Source organism: Cyrtonyx montezumae, unplaced genomic scaffold, assembly GCF_038088225.1.
Source record: "Cyrtonyx montezumae isolate F1298 unplaced genomic scaffold, pur_monq_1.0 scaffold_4, whole genome shotgun sequence".
NCBI lineage: Eukaryota > Metazoa > Chordata > Aves > Galliformes > Odontophoridae > Cyrtonyx > Cyrtonyx montezumae.
In genome coordinates, this window is record NW_027072045.1 from 9,242,804 (window position 1) to 9,258,450 (window position 15,647).

Sequence of the window (15,647 nt, forward strand, 5' to 3'; positions counted from 1 at the left end):
CCCAAAAAGCCTAAGAATACAAAAAGGTGGTCACAGTTCCACACAAACTGCACCAATGTGAGAAGACCAGGCTGGTACAAGTGAAGACAGGGACAACTCTGCTCTAAAGCTGTGACCAGAGCAAGCAGCATTTACTGTAACAATTAGATATGCAAATAAGTACACTGAAAATTAGTGACAGTTTACTGTTGTCATGGAGGAAAAAAAAAGCAACCTCCATTCTGGGTCCAACCCATTTTCTTTCTCTTGGTGAACAAATAAATCTGCAGAGAGCACTGGAAACTCCAGGGGCCAGCGGTTTTTTAGCAGAGCCCTATTTGGGATCAGAGAGGTCAAGGCTCAAGGGGGGAAGAAAAGCAACGTAATCCCAAGAAAAACCTTCCAGAATCACTCCTGGAATCACTCTGGAAAGGTAGGGTCGTGACAACTCTGTAGGCTACCTCCTGAAGGAGGTACAACCACAGCCTGGGAGAAATCACCCCACACCATGCAACACTGCTGCTTGGAGGGCTCAGATGCGTGGGAAGCAGAGGGCAACATGGTACACAGAGTACTCAGCTCCAACTCTCTTGATGCTATATGTGAAGATCCAGTCTGAACTGAAATGCACAGTTGATCATCCTTATAATGCAGCCCCCATCCCATCATACAGGGGCTGCTAAAAGGAAAGACGTTGCAATCAACCTATTTATACTCAGCCTTCCCACCCTGAGGGCTTCTTCATAGGAGCAGCTGGCCAGAGCACTGCCTTTGTTCCAACAGCCACAGAAAATACAACACCGTGCCCACCCTCAATCCCTCAGAAGAGCCACGGTAAGTTTATAATGGAAACCCTGACACAACCTTAACTATAGCATCCTGAATGGAAGGCGATAATCTGATCTGTGTGTGAAGTAGCTCCCCTTGTCTCAATGGCATTTATCTTACTTTAACTCCTATTACAAAAGGGTTGAGTCATAAGCAGAGCTGGCCAAGTAACAAAAGTGCAAGCTTTGCTAAAACTCCAGATTCAAGGGTAAACAGGCTCAATCCCAAAACAGGTTAGAGGAGAGACTCCACAGGCACGCTCACCAGACCACAGAGCCTCTGGACAATGACATTTGCATCTGTGCTGCAGAGATTATTACAGTCCAGCAGAGGGGTGGGAGCGAGAGGGTGCAGTGCACAGGGCTCTGCCCTTCGCTTCATGGAAACACGTATTACCCTGGGCCCAAGAAACCTGATTCCGTAGCAACCTCATGTATGGAAAGAGCCCCAATCAGATTTCACTGTGTCAGGAGAAGAACAGTATTTACTCTGCATACAGATTAGTCACAAAACTGGGTCACTTCTTGCTTTTCAGATAGCAAAAAGAAATAAAAACAAGGCTTCTTTTTCAGATCTTTTTGTGTCTTCCTCTCACTTTTAGAACTATGTGATGCACAGTGGTCATTCACAGCTGCCTAAGCTGATCAAACAACACCTGCGTGTGGTAAGGTTAAAGCACACCGCACTCACCAGGCTTGCATTTCTTGGAATGTGGCTCATTAGCTACTTACCGGTTCTTTTCTAGTTCGTTGTGCGTAGACCTGGAAGATAAACAAAAATCTGCATTAGCCACCTTTGAACTATGGTGCTGAGAATTCAATCACCGAAAGCCATACACATCACCCATGGTGTATCTTAGCAATAAAGCCCAACAGCCTCCTTCATTAAAGCCCATAGCTATCACCCCCAGCCTCCCTCCCTGCTGACAAGATTCCTCCCCTCCTAAGTCTGTATTTACCTGCTATGTACATGTCTGGTGCTATAGAAAATGCAGCCAGGAGACTAAAAAGCACACAAAATTCCACAGGAAAGCACTGATAAGAAAAGAGGTCCAGAAACAGCCATTTCCAAACTATGCTGCCACTGCTATCAGCTCAGTCCAGGACAGCAGTTACATACCTTTGTTCAGCGTCCCTATCTATCCTGTAAAAATACTGCCATCACCTGCTAACACAGGAGCTAGTGGTGCATTCATTTACACACACTAAATACCTGGGGACCTTCCAGCAGCGCTGCCTCTGTAAGGACAACCCCCAGAGACCTTCAGCAGTCACATGCTGGATTTATCAAGCTTAGTAGAACTCCAGATATGGCCAGCATTTGGGCATGAAATAGGATGACCAGCAGTGCCATGTTTGCAAATATCAGCAGTACTGAGTAGCAGTTTCAGGATGCCTGGAAACCCCTCTGGGACAGAAACAGCAATGTCACAGCAGCAAAGTGAGCGACCCTTCAAGTGGCACTGAGACCATTTGACAAAGGAAGGGTACTGGTCTGTGTACCTGCATACAACTTCCCCATTTACAGCTCACAGCTTGAAAATGACACCAAGTAGAAGCAAAAGGGAAACAGGCAAGTCCGTTCTCCTGTCTGTGATGACAGCAGGAGCAGCAAAAACAAACCAAATCAAAAATACCCAAACTTAAAGCCTTTCAGGATTTCTAATCTAACGGTGTTATCAGAAACCTAGGTGAAGTTGTTGAGGATTATTTAAAATAGACATTTACCCAGCACTTCCCTTTAACAGAAGGTCACCTTAAAATAAGAGTAAAAGGAGCCCAAGAGCTTAATAAAAAGGATCTATTTTCTGTAATTTGGCATCACATTTCTTCCGGAGCTCTGAGAAGATTATCCTCTATCCCCCATCTGGAGAATCCCGCAGAGAACTCTACAATTAGGGAACTGAAAGGAGGATGTGCTCCAAGGGAAACCCTGTCATAATTAAATGCTACTCCAAAACCAGGAAGGAGGAGCATCTAACAGGTGCTAGAACCTTAGTGAGGATGTTGTGTGAAGTGTGGATGCCTGCAGAAACCAACACAGCTGAGTCCCAGCTTGCTGAGCCTGAGAGCTGGAGGTTGGACGGAAAAAAAGAAAAAAAACAACCACCAGTGCTCAACTGAAGGACAGAAAAAACAACAAACACTCAAATTAATGGTATGTCTGTGCAGTATACCCTGTACAGCAGGATAAAGGGTATCCCTAAGGCAAGACTGCTACAGCCAAATTCCTGAAGTAGAGGAAACTCCCAAAGCAATTGCTTTCACCTGACCTCCCCTGAAAACAGAGGGTCCCTTAGGAGTGGCTTTCTGACACAACATAACACAAATTCATAGTCCAGAAATTCACCCAAACCCACATTCCCCACAGGGGCTAAGCTACCACTTGTCCACAAATCTTGGATGCCCATCTACCCACTGGTGGCTGAGCTGAAACCACCAGGGCCCACAAGCTCCTTGGAACACGTTTATAGATCTTATTTACTGTATGTTCCTGCAGGAGACTTCACAGCCTTCTTCCCTATGACATTAGCAGTTATAAAGACAGAGATATGCAATGGCTTGAATTCCTATATTATTTTGAGCCAATTATCAAGGCCAGCACTGAAAGAACAAAGTTTGGCCCACTGCTGTGAACAAAATTAAAACAGCAGGTTCTCCCTACTCCTCTCACATAGGAGACTCTTTATTACCTATCTGCCTTCTGATGAACAACACAATTGAGAGGGGTCACCGGCTTTTCACCAAGTCAGGAAATTTATGCTGTGACTTTTAACCGTATCGGTGACAGGGGAAAAAAAAATAATTAAGAAATCAGTTCCCTCAAATGCTTCCCTACTGCAGCTGAATGCAAAGAAAAGAATCCCAGCTACACTGAATGAATCCTATGGGAATGCTGCCACACACCTGCCTATGGCCTTGCTTAGTTTTACTGGGGACATTTGGAAAATTTTTACTTTTTCCTTTCAACTAAACTTATGAGAAAAAAAACAAAACATCAGCACTGCCCCCCAGCAGCACCACCACAACTCACTGCCTCTGGTTTTCTGTGCCAGTTTCCCTTTGCTCAGACGATGGATACAGAAAAACCCTCTCTTCTCTGTTCATAATTCATTTTCTGTAGCTCCTGATCGAGAGATTAATCTTCTCCCCGTCTTTGGGCTGCATATGTTACTAAGATTTATTTGGAGTTAAACAAGGACAGCATTGATAGCAAAGCGGAAAAAAGCATGGGAACCTCTTTTGCTATTGCATTCAGAAAACAACTCAAATAGGTACAGAAAAAATGTAGCTGGACCTCTAGCTGAGATGGTCTCATCAACTGGGAGCCTAGAGAGCATCACCACACTGAAATCAAAGCTCCATCCTCGTAGGCCACCACCAGCTCTCTGAGCAGGATGAACAGCACGGCTGCGAGCCACTGCAACATGCAGGAAACATTCAGGGTCACTCTTACAACAGCAAGGAAATGGCACACGCAGCATGATGTTGCTCTGCTGCTGCTGACGGTTAGGCACTGTTTGTGTCATGCAGTAAAATGAGGACACTGCTGTTGAGCATGGAGCAGAACAGGGCAAGCAGGTCCTTGCACCACCTGCAAAGCTGAAGCCACAGCCATGTGGGCACAGACAGGAAAACAAAAGCCCAAATACACACGCACCAGCACTACCCTTGCTCAAAAATTGCTGCATTTTAGAAGGAGCTCGAGCATAAACTGTCCACAGGGTTCTCATTTAAAAGCAGGTTTCTACAGCAGTCAGTTTGTTAATAATAAATTCAAACCATCCATATAGATAACTATCCCTAAAAACTCGAGAGTGTTACATAAGGAGCAAAAACCAGATGAATGCATTTTGAAAACAGCTCAGGAAGAGATCACAAAAGAGTTTCAGAAGTTTAACATGAAGGAGCCAGGAAAACAACAGAAATAGCAGAGTACTTCCCACTGTGCTTTAAATGACAAAAGCTGTAAGAGAAGAAACTGAAGTTTATCCACCCCTACCCCATACCTTAAAGTGCATACAAAATAGCAAGAAAAAGGGAAAGCACTTGTCAGTCATGCCAGTTCAAGGTCCCCAGGAACCAACTTCTTTGCACCAGTTACTGTGATTCTCCCTGCAACCCTGCCACCCAACATTATAACAAGGTGCTGCTGCTGAAACACTGAACTACCTGAACACCCTCACAGAACGAGGCATTGCAAATCACTGAATGGTTTACTTCACTCTTTATTTGGATAGAATCCCTCCTGCCAGAATAGAGGCAGCTGAAATTTCCCCAAGCACAGGTAAGCCAGCAGAACAGCGTCAGCGAGGAACAGGCTCTAAAGAGCAACAAATTAGTTTGTCACTTCTCTACTGTAATTAAAATCATAAAGCTGCCACATGACATTAAACACAGCTGACCTTTGTGTTTTACACATTTCATATTGATAAATAGCCCAACAAATGCACTGGCAGCATATCTGCATTTTGTTTTGATTTCTCAGCGAGGTAACTTCCCTATAGGGAAAATACAGCAACGAGGAGTCCTGCAGTGGTGGCACTGAGACCCAAACCCTGCTTACACCCACCCATGCTGTGCCTGAACCCAGGGCAGCTCAGGGCTGCCCCAGCTGTGTTTCCACCACCCAGAGCCCACCCAGTGGCTCCTGCAATGCACATCCTTAATCCAACGCAGGGTCAGCACTCATCTTTCAAGTCAGATCTAACTCCACTCTGCTTTTAGCAAGAGGTTCATCGTTAAATAAATACTTCATCGGTTTGTGAAAACTAATGCACAGTTACCTGAATCACGTTTAGCAAAACAGCAAGAACATCCAGAGCAGGCCAACCATTTCTCTCACTTCATTCTGCCCATGCAGACAGCTCTGCATCATCACAAAAAAATACAAACTTCTCCTTCATTTTCCAGGCCATTCCCACATCAGCCTCTGCTGACCCCCACTTGGCCATCACCTTGCCCTCCAAGAAACGTCTTCTACCATTCTCCAAGACAAAAATCAAACTACCCTTCTGGAATCAATGAACTAAGGTACTGCCTTTTCTTTTATGCAAGTTCTTTTTTCACAGAAATGACTGCAATTAGAAGCAGCCCGATGACAGGACAAAACACACAAAAGGAAGGCTGATCAATTGCTTTGTTCCATTTCACATCCACCTGTGTCCACAAAAGCAAACCCAGCTCAAGAATCCCAGTGTTCTGCCAGGGTTTCAAACAGCAGTGAATCAACAACTGTGAGCCATCTCTGAAACTAAATGCACAATTTGCAGGCTGGGAAGCCTGCAGAAAAGCTCTGAGAGCAGCAGGGGGTGAGGCTGTCAGCCCGCTGGTAGAGCAAGTGATAGATTCACAGCTGCTCCACAAGTCCAGTGTTCCTGCCAAGGCAGAGATATGCAGGGGCTGCACCTGGAAGGAACTGTGAGTCCACCTTGCCCCTGGGAGCAACTCACCTCAAGTACCAGCCTCAAGCCCAGCAAGTCTCACCTCAGCCTCACTTAGCAGCCAAAAGGTATCTCAGTCACTGCTATTCCATGATCCTCCTACACTGTCTGGCCTTGATGTCCAGAGAAAAAGCATCTCCACAAAGAGCTGAAATGAGGAGACAGAACAGGCTGTTTCACCTTCTTACTGACGTCAGTGGAGATGCACCAGATAAACCTGGCCCCAAATTCTGGCTAGTCTTTCTGTCGCTCTTAGACTGACATGGTATCAGATTCATCCCAAGGCTCTGATCAAAGCTGTTTTCCCAGGATCGAGTCAGATAGTTTCCAAAGTTCACATTCTCAGTCTCCAGCAGAGAAGGGGACATAGCCACCCTGGCATCTGTTCATGTTTTTTCATCTTTGGAAAAGGAGAAACGGCCCCACAGTATTTGCATCTCAAGAGGGAGAAAAGAGCTCCTTCATGTGGTTCACGACTGCAGAAAGTCGCCTACTCCTCTGCTTCCACATGGAGTCCCAAAAGCCTCCTGCAACACTGTCAAACACTGCTTTAAAAGGTACCCGGCACGCACTCCTTGAAGAAGTGAAATCCACACAGCCTTTCTCATTTTGGGAACTAGCCCCATAATCACTGTTTCTGTTTGCAACACTTTGGAAATTAACTCTTCCCTAATGCTTCCTGTGCAGGAGGGAAACACAACATGAAATAATGTCCCCAAGGTCACCCAATAAACCAGAGGCAGGGCACTTAACTTCATTCCCTAAATGCCAAGGGGCAGCCGTGGGTTGCTATTCTCAGGCCATCCTGGTGACCCCTAATAAGGACATTAGTGCCAACTGACTCTAGGGTCAGAGTCAAAACCTGACATAACCATTGTATGCTGCAAGCAGGGAAATGTAGAAAAATCCCCACATAAATCAAACCTAAACAAGCCCTCATGTCTTACCAGCTGCCAAGTGAACCAGCCCTACTCTCAGACACCAGTGGATAAAGTGACAGAGAATCCCCAACACAGGATGCAGTGCTACTGTCGCTTGTTCTGCTGCCTCAGCACAAGGAAGGAGTGACAGCTCTCCCTTGCTGAACACCACGAGCCCCTCCCAACCCCAAAGTTGGGCTCCCCAGGCTCCAGAAGCATCCCGATTGAGCAGGGCAAGGTGGCTCACTGCAGAAGATGGCTCTGGTAAGCCAGGCTCCCAAACAAGAATGGTGTTTTGCATTCACTGCTGCAAACTGGGGCCAACAGAGATGCTTCCTTCCCAACTCTGGGAGCCACTTGCTGTCATGGCCCTACTCCTCTGTCACCTGAGACCTGAGGCGCAGAGCCTGGTCCTGGCTACAGAAAAACTGCCACACTGCACACACTCCCTCATGCAGGGCCCTGCATGGCCAAGAGGAACTGAGTTTGCTGAACAAGCAGCTATTCAGTATTTTGTTTTCTCCTCATTGTTCAATGCGTGGCCACAAGCCAAGCCCTGCTTAGAATACAGAACTGGTGGTTTTCTTGCAGGCTTTATGACAGTCTCACCAAGAGCAGGGCTAGGGCACTCACAAGTGTGTTCACTGTTATGTACCCTCCATTTTCAAATGGAAAGCCAAGAAATGGGAAATGAGAGCTGCAGGTTCTCATTCCCTCCAGTACCTCTATGAAGACCCCCAAGAGCCTGGTTTTCTGGGCTACTTTGTAAGTTCAAAGCACAACTCCCCCTCATGCTCCCTGCAGCTGCGCATCATCAGCACTTCTGCAGCTCAGCTCCCAGGCTCATACCTAGGAAAAAAAGCAGATGTGAAGAATACACTGTTTGGAGGTCTCCCTTGACAAAGCAGGCTTCAAGTGACTTGCTGAATGAACACAGGACTGCTGAGAGGGCTTGGGAGAAAAGTAAGTTATTCACTGCTTTGCTTGCCTGCCTTCTAACTTCAATGACAAGCGAATAAAGTTCTACAGAAACTCCTTCCCTTCCCAGCCCACAGTTAACCACATCAGAAGGGGCTGCTGCATGCATATCAGACACAAAGGCTGACACATGACCCAGCAGAGCCATGTCAGTTGGGAAACCCTAGCCCACCTCTCTTGCACATGTGACAGCTGACAGCTTCTGTAAAGACTTGAAACTTGGTCAAATTACAGTAGATCTGCACAGTTCAAGAAAAAATGTTCTCCTTGTTCTCACCAAGGCAAAATTACTGGTCATGGTCCACGATGCAAAGGAGCGTGAACTTGAAAGCAGATTCTTGACCTTAAAAACACTGACAAAATTATGCTTTTTTGGACACCACAAGGAGAAATATCAAGAGGCCTCACCATGGCACCTCCTCTGTGGACACAGAAGAATAAGGCACTGAGTGAGGGCAATGAAACAGACACTTCCTCACACCAGTGCCAGTCTCCAGGTGCTACCAGGGACAACAACATCCCTACATGCTTCCCTGCATGATCACCTGAAACAGATTACTAAGCAAAATGCATTATTTAAGTAGAATGATGCACAGACTTCAACAAAGGTAAGACTTCATGTGACTCCCACTAGCATCTTAATATCTCTGCCAATGACATTTTCCCTATATTCAAGCAGATTAGAGGGTAGGATAAGAAATCTCAGTGATTTACAGAAAGAGAACAATGACACAAGGGCAATTTTCAGATCTACCTAGAAGACTCAGGATCCTAAGCTGTATCTTCTTTCAAATAGTCACATGCTCCAAAACACCAATGCTGCCTTCTGAAAACAGGATTAAAAAAGCACATGCATTACCCCAATGAACAGATGGTGGGAACCATGTAGGGTACAGATGGCAGGAGCCACGCAGGTTACCTGACGTGCTCGGATCTTGCAGCCCTTCAGTGGCAAACTCAGGAATGGATCCAAGGGCACAGCACGCCAGTCCTTTGCCCCGTACCATGTTTCTTCCCACACACAATGCAACCCTTTTGAGGAAGATGGTCACATCCAGAAATAGCCTTTGTAATGTCATCTAAAGTGCAAAAGTCTGTTTGGGGAACATGCTCTTCTCTGCAACCTCTTCTGACCTAGAGAAACTGCCACTGAGGAAAATGAGGCTTTTGGACTAAATGCCACCTGACTGAAACCGATTTTGAAAAAGAACTGATGGTGTTTGTATGGCTGTAGGCCAGGCCAGACTTCCTTCACTTACTTCTATTCAGATTTGTTAGATATCACCCACATTACAATGACACTGCTGCAACACAGTTCCTGGAGATGAAAGCAGGGAGAGTAGTACTTGAAAACAGGAATCACAATAACTCTACTATTAGCTATAAGCTGTCTCTGGGAAACTGAAGCACAAAGGATAACACAGGCTGTAGGAAAATCAGCAAGAGAACCCCAGTGTACAGGCTTATATCCTGCCAACAGAGCATGCTCATCTAGAGTCCAGGAGATCTCTCACGGAAGGTTGGTAAAATGGGAGAGCTTGTTTTTCTTCTGTTCTTCCAGTTCTGGCTCACAAGCAGCAGGAACTCACAAGAAAGCAGCAAGGTGGTACCTCCAGGTGCTCTCAGATAGCCAAGCTATTTGCGAAGCAGCTCAAACTACTGCAGTTTAAGGATAACAGCTAAAGGCACCCCAGATCTGGTGCCATTCCATCTTATACCATGCTCCTTTAAATCATGTCCATGCCCAAGCAATGACCACGGGGGTAGCAGTCAGTCCAAGTCATCTGGTGTAAAATATAGTGTAAAAGGTAGAAGGAGATTAACAAGAAGTGTTCAGAAGACAACTGAGTATTTTATGCAGATTAATAAAAACCAAGGCAAAAGAGCAGCTCTTACTCCACACGCCTACTTGCCACATAGGAAAAAGTGACATACAGACAAGTAATTAAGATATTACTAAAAACCATCATCAAGTCTACTTCAAACTGGATTCATTAAGCCACAGAACTGAAGTGAAATCACATTCCTATCAGAGAATAGAAGTACAGTAGGCAGCACTGACATGAGAGATGGGAACACATCCAGCAGGATGGAAAAAGCAGGCCTGTTCCCTTCGAGCTGAGCAACACAGCAGTGTCTCTTAGACAAGAGACCCAGGCAAAGACCAGCCAAGTGCACAGCCCCAGTCTCTGGTCAAGAGAACCCAAAACTGCCAACAAAAACAAATCCTATCTTTGTTGGTTCAAAGCAGGCAAGGAGCAGGAGCCAACTCTCTCAAGAACAAACAGAAGTCAGTTTTTAAATTTGGGCAGAAGTTTGTCAGGAAAAGATCAGGAGATAATCAACCTCAGGAACTCCAACAAACAAGACCATTAACTTAGCAGCATGAGATGAAAAGATGGACTGGACTGCATGGGTCAGAAAGTCATCTAAAAGCCACTCTTACCCACAAGTGAGGGAGCAGATGGGAACTACACTAGAGGTGACAACCAAGTCATTGTTAAGCAAAGGATCAGGTAAAGTTAAACACCTGGCACACAAGGAATGCTACCTAAACTAGGGAACTGACTATATACTAAATATAGACTCCAGAAAAAAACAGCCAACTATGGACCAGATTTCCTCTCTGCCATCCTTAGACACCAAATCTCGTTAGAAGCTGGGACTAACAACCTTAATGTTTCAGAAGACCATAAGCACCAAAATCTGCAGGTCCTTGTCACTGCATCAGTACTGCTATCAGCAATGCAATTCATCCCACACTGCCTGCAGCACAGCTCTACCTGGGTATAGTACTGCAACACGAACAACACGAGCCCTGAGTAACAGTCCCACCACCCCAAAGCAGCACACTCCTGCAGAGGCCCACCCTAAATCTTAGAGGACAAAGGGATTATAAACCTTCAGCCACAGACAATTCAGAGCAGACAGATGCTGCAGCAATAAATTACAGCTAGGCTGCAGATAACATCAACAACTGGGCTTGTGGTTTAGAAAGGCCTCTTCATACAACTTTGACAGTTTAAAGAACAAATTACATTTTACGCCTACTGAAGGTATCAAAAGTCTAAATGCAGCCCAGAATCACAGATTTCTGCACAGTCCCTACAATACAGACTTCTCTCTGCTATATTACTCATAAACAAAGGAAAGCAGAAACTACAACTTCACAGGATCTTCTCACTTAGAGGGCTGTAAAATAGAGTGCCAAAGGAGAACGCAGTAGGCTCCACAATGGAAATTGTTTTATCAGCCCTACTACTGATACTGCTGCTTCAGTGGCCCCATTCCACACTAAGGAGTGGGACTGATATTTCTCAAGTCATTTGCTGTACTTTCTGGAAAAGAGTCAGCTGTTGTACCGTAGAGGCAAACATCACTGAGAGGACACTGCATGCAGAGCCTCACCTACACTGGGTAATTTTTGTCTAAATCACTGGCAGATTCTCAGCTCCTGATGTAGATTGGCAAAGACAAGGAAAAGCACAATGTAATGCCAGCAGGTTCAGCTCAATATCATCGTGGCTTGCCTGCCTGTACTTGCAAACTCCATTGGTGAAAATTACATCAATTGGGTAGATGGGATGTGGCTGAGGCCTTAAAGGAGCTATGTGTGACTGCAGCTCTCCTCGCCAACCTGCTCTGACCAACCACAACCTGGTAAAAACCTAGAAAAGTAAAAGGGATTTTAAGGGGTCATTTGCCTCCTGTGTTCAGCATAGCTGCACTGTTACACAGGCTCCTCCTTGACAAACAAATTTTAAGACTGCAGCATGCACAGATGATGCTGCAGTCAAATCACAACTCCAAAAGACCATTCCTGTCTGTGCTACATGCAGGTAACAGTGGGGGGGACCTGAGCACAGCTTATCTTGCCAAATGAACTAATGAAACAGAACGGACCTGCAATCTGCTTTCCGAGCCTAACACTTAAACTATCATTATGTTTTTCCACAGAGAAAGTTGTGCTTATGCCTAACTGTTAGTTAATTCCTATTACTAGCTCTAACAGAAGCATTTCTTAACAGCTCAACCCTCTCGTTTTCTTTCCTTGAAAAACTAGTAAAGAGTATATATTCGTATGTTAGAAGACCCTGCTCTTGCCACCTCCACTATTACTACACAAATTTCACAAGCACCATGAAGATTCCAGAGAGTAATCTCACTGTTGGTACATCAAACAAAATGTGACATAAACCAAAACATGCCACAACAAGCCTCATCCATCCTCTGTATCACACATGTGGACTCATACACAAAGTGAGCCAAGTCCTGAGCCATGAATAGTGCTCCCTGGCACGAGGGAGAGTCTCTAACCCCAGCACCTTACACAAGGGCCAGATTCTAACCCACCTACAAATAGCAAGTCAAAATTCAACTCCCGTTGCCTGTGGAGTGTGACCTAGTGTGAGTATAAGCAGATAAAAAGATGTCCCCAAACAAATAAATATCCAGAAACAAACAACCACCATCAGAGGCTAGGAAGGAGGGGCAGTGAATCTCCTCTGACAGAAAAGATAGAACGCAATTAAAGCTATGCCTATGCAAGTGTTCACCAGCCCCCCCTCCTCCCCTGCACAGTGCAGTACAGTTGCACAGCACTGCTGTTCTGGTAAATCAGGCTTTCCTGTGCAACAGACAGCCAAGGCTGACTTGCAGCTACACATGCCATATCCTTTTAGCTTCTGCACCTGCGTTCGTGAACCTGTGGCACATCAAGTCATCACCTGAGGCACGTGAGGTACCTTCTGCACACCATCCTTCTGCAGGGATGCTATGCGTGCATGAAACTTAAAACCAGGAGTACCTGAGGGTTTAAATAGCTACAACCCCCACCCCTACCCTTGAAAACCAGCTTCAAAGGTTATGAGAGCAAAGAGCTACAAAGAAGATTCAGCACAAAACCAAGCAATGGGATTTGGAAGCACGAAAAAAAGACAGTTTTTAATGGGACAGAGGAGAGCAAAAGTACAGAAAATGAAGATCTGCATCACTAGAACAGCCATACAGGCAAACAAGCCCTTAAGACTTGGAGGCTACCATGTCCAAAGCACCTCTGCATACACTCCTTCCAGCTGCAGATCTCAGGCCCTCCAGGCAACCTGCTACTGGGCTGAAGGTGACTCAAGGACCCTTGGGAAGCAGCCTTAGACTCAGGAGAGGATAACAGGAAAGAGGAAAATGAAAAGAAAAATACTGGACAGAGATCAAACCCTCCCCATGGAGCTGAGCAATAGATTATTTGAGAGCCCTTAACCACACAAGCCTCCTGGGAGGGCTAAGGGCTCCTCACATCATGGGAAAGGTGCTTAGCATTTCTCCCAATCAGACCAAAATGTAACAAGGCTGCTCTGTACATCTGAGAGTATAAAAAAAAAAATCTACAAACAATATGATATTGCAACCATTTCAGATTCTCTTATAAATCTTAACTTTATTAAACCATTTTTATTTTGTGTGAAAAACTAAAAAAAACATTTGGCATCTGTGCTGTTTATCCCGTGCTCACGTAACAATTTAAATTTATTAAAAGTTTATCTCAATTATTTTTCAAAGAGTGGAAGTATCAAACCAGTCTAATCTTAACTATAAAAACCCTACTGATAACTGTCTATTTAGAACTGCACATGGAAGAGATTGAAAGAGCAGTTTTTCAGAAACACTGAATGAAAGTTCATGTATCCACAGAGCTGTACTCCCAGAATGGACTACTTAACTTTTCTGGCAAGTTTTTAGAACCCAGCTTCTGTCCCAGAAATGTCTTCAGATGGAAGAAAAGCGATACCATATGTTAAAATAAATCTCTGCTGATTTTTACCCCATTCCAAAAATCATCAGGTACTCTTTTCAAGACAAACTGAAAAAAAAAAAAAAAAACCCTCTAATTTATAGATATAGTATGGGTTGGCTGACTGGCTCATCTTTTGTTGTTGTTTGCCTATAGCTGCATTTTAAATGGGACATTCTTTAGGAGGTTTCCCTTGGTTATTAAAGGCTCCAGATCACAACAACTGCAGCTCACCAAATATTTTCGCAGATTAGTCATTTTTAGTACCTAAATATCTCCAACTAAAACCAAGACTGCACAACTTTACATGCATTCAGGTTGTAAAATCATAGCACACCATATTACTCACGAATCCCCAAAAAGTCTTCAAAATATCCATGTAAAACACTGTGCATATACACAGGTAATGCTAGAGGACGGCCAATGGGAAACTCTCTACAGGGATCTGCTTAGGTAGAACTAAAATCATTTCTGCAGGCACTGGGAGACCATCCCTATTTCTGTAAGAATAAGATTTGCTCTATCGGTGCCATCCAAAGGTGGGCTGCCAGCTCCTCAAAACTCTGCAGGAATTTATGCCATGACAACACCGGGCTTGTTGGGAAGAAACAGCTGTTGCACAGAGCAAAGGGGAATGGATTTAATTTATAAAACAAAGAACACGTAAATACTTTGAGCCCTGCATTCATGGCTTATTTGGTTCAATAAAGATCAGCAATGATACTCAGGCATCTCAACTGTAGTTTGCCAAGTCGCTCAAGAAACAAATCTCTGAGGGGGAACATGGGCATAGGGTGCTGAGTACACCACTGCCACACAACCAGGGAGCATTTCCAGAAAGAACCACAGACTGACAGAGGTTGGAAGGGACTTCTGGAGGCTATACGGGTGGACTGTAAGAAAGAACAGACTCTTTAGCAGGGTCTGTTGCGACAGGACAAAGAGAAATGGTTTCAAACTAAAATAATGGAGATTTAGATTGGATATAAGAAAATAATTTTTTACAGTAAGGTGGTGAGGCACTGGAGTAGGTTGCACGGTGAGGTGGTAGATGCCTTGTCCTGACAGACATTCAAGGTCAGGCTGGAGGGGGCTCTGAGTAACCTGATCGAGCCGCAGATGTCCCTGCTCACTGCAGGGGAGTTGGACTAGATCTTTAAAGGCCCCTTCCACCTCAATCCATTTATGATTCTGTGATACGGAACCTCTTTAAACAAGGCTAGTGCTCTACTCAGCATCACACAAAACACACTGCAGTGAATTTGGAGGCATCCTGAACTTCACAGTTGTCGCTTCCCAGCACTGCAGCCATCTGGAAGGCCTGCCATCTCCTACAGCAAGTGCAAGCTGCTACGACTTGTGCTAACAGAAACTTCCATTTCCAACTGTGCATGTTAAGGTCTAAGCTGCTCCCCAGAAAGAACCACTCAGATCTCTGCCTGGAGCAGACCTTCCTCAAGCCAAAGGACGCTGCCTATCACCTTTACACTGAAGATTTCATTTGGTGCTTGGCTTTCCTTGAATAATGAAGGTTTTAAATATGGCTGGAAAGCATCGTTTGTGCCTCTCTATTACTTTACTCCCACCTCAAGCACCCTCCAACAGATTCAGCACAAAGGTGCCCTGACAGAGCTGTGCCTGGGGGCTCTGTGCCAGCAGGGCACACTGTGCACCCACACCCCAGAGATGGGGAGTGCTCTGCATCCCTTGC

General features: G+C 45.1%; 1 protein-coding gene across 3 annotated transcripts in view; it reads right to left on the bottom strand.

Annotated features, from left to right (window-relative positions):
* Positions 1-15,647, bottom strand: part of MXI1 (MAX interactor 1, dimerization protein) — a 49,180-nt gene that overhangs the window by 23,920 nt on the left and 9,613 nt on the right. For all 3 annotated transcript variants that reach the window (XM_065746651.1, XM_065746650.1, XM_065746652.1), the window contains exon 3: positions 1,539-1,568. In XM_065746651.1, the coding sequence (XP_065602723.1) occupies positions 1,539-1,568 (30 nt within the window). The remainder of the gene's footprint in view (positions 1-1,538; positions 1,569-15,647) is intronic.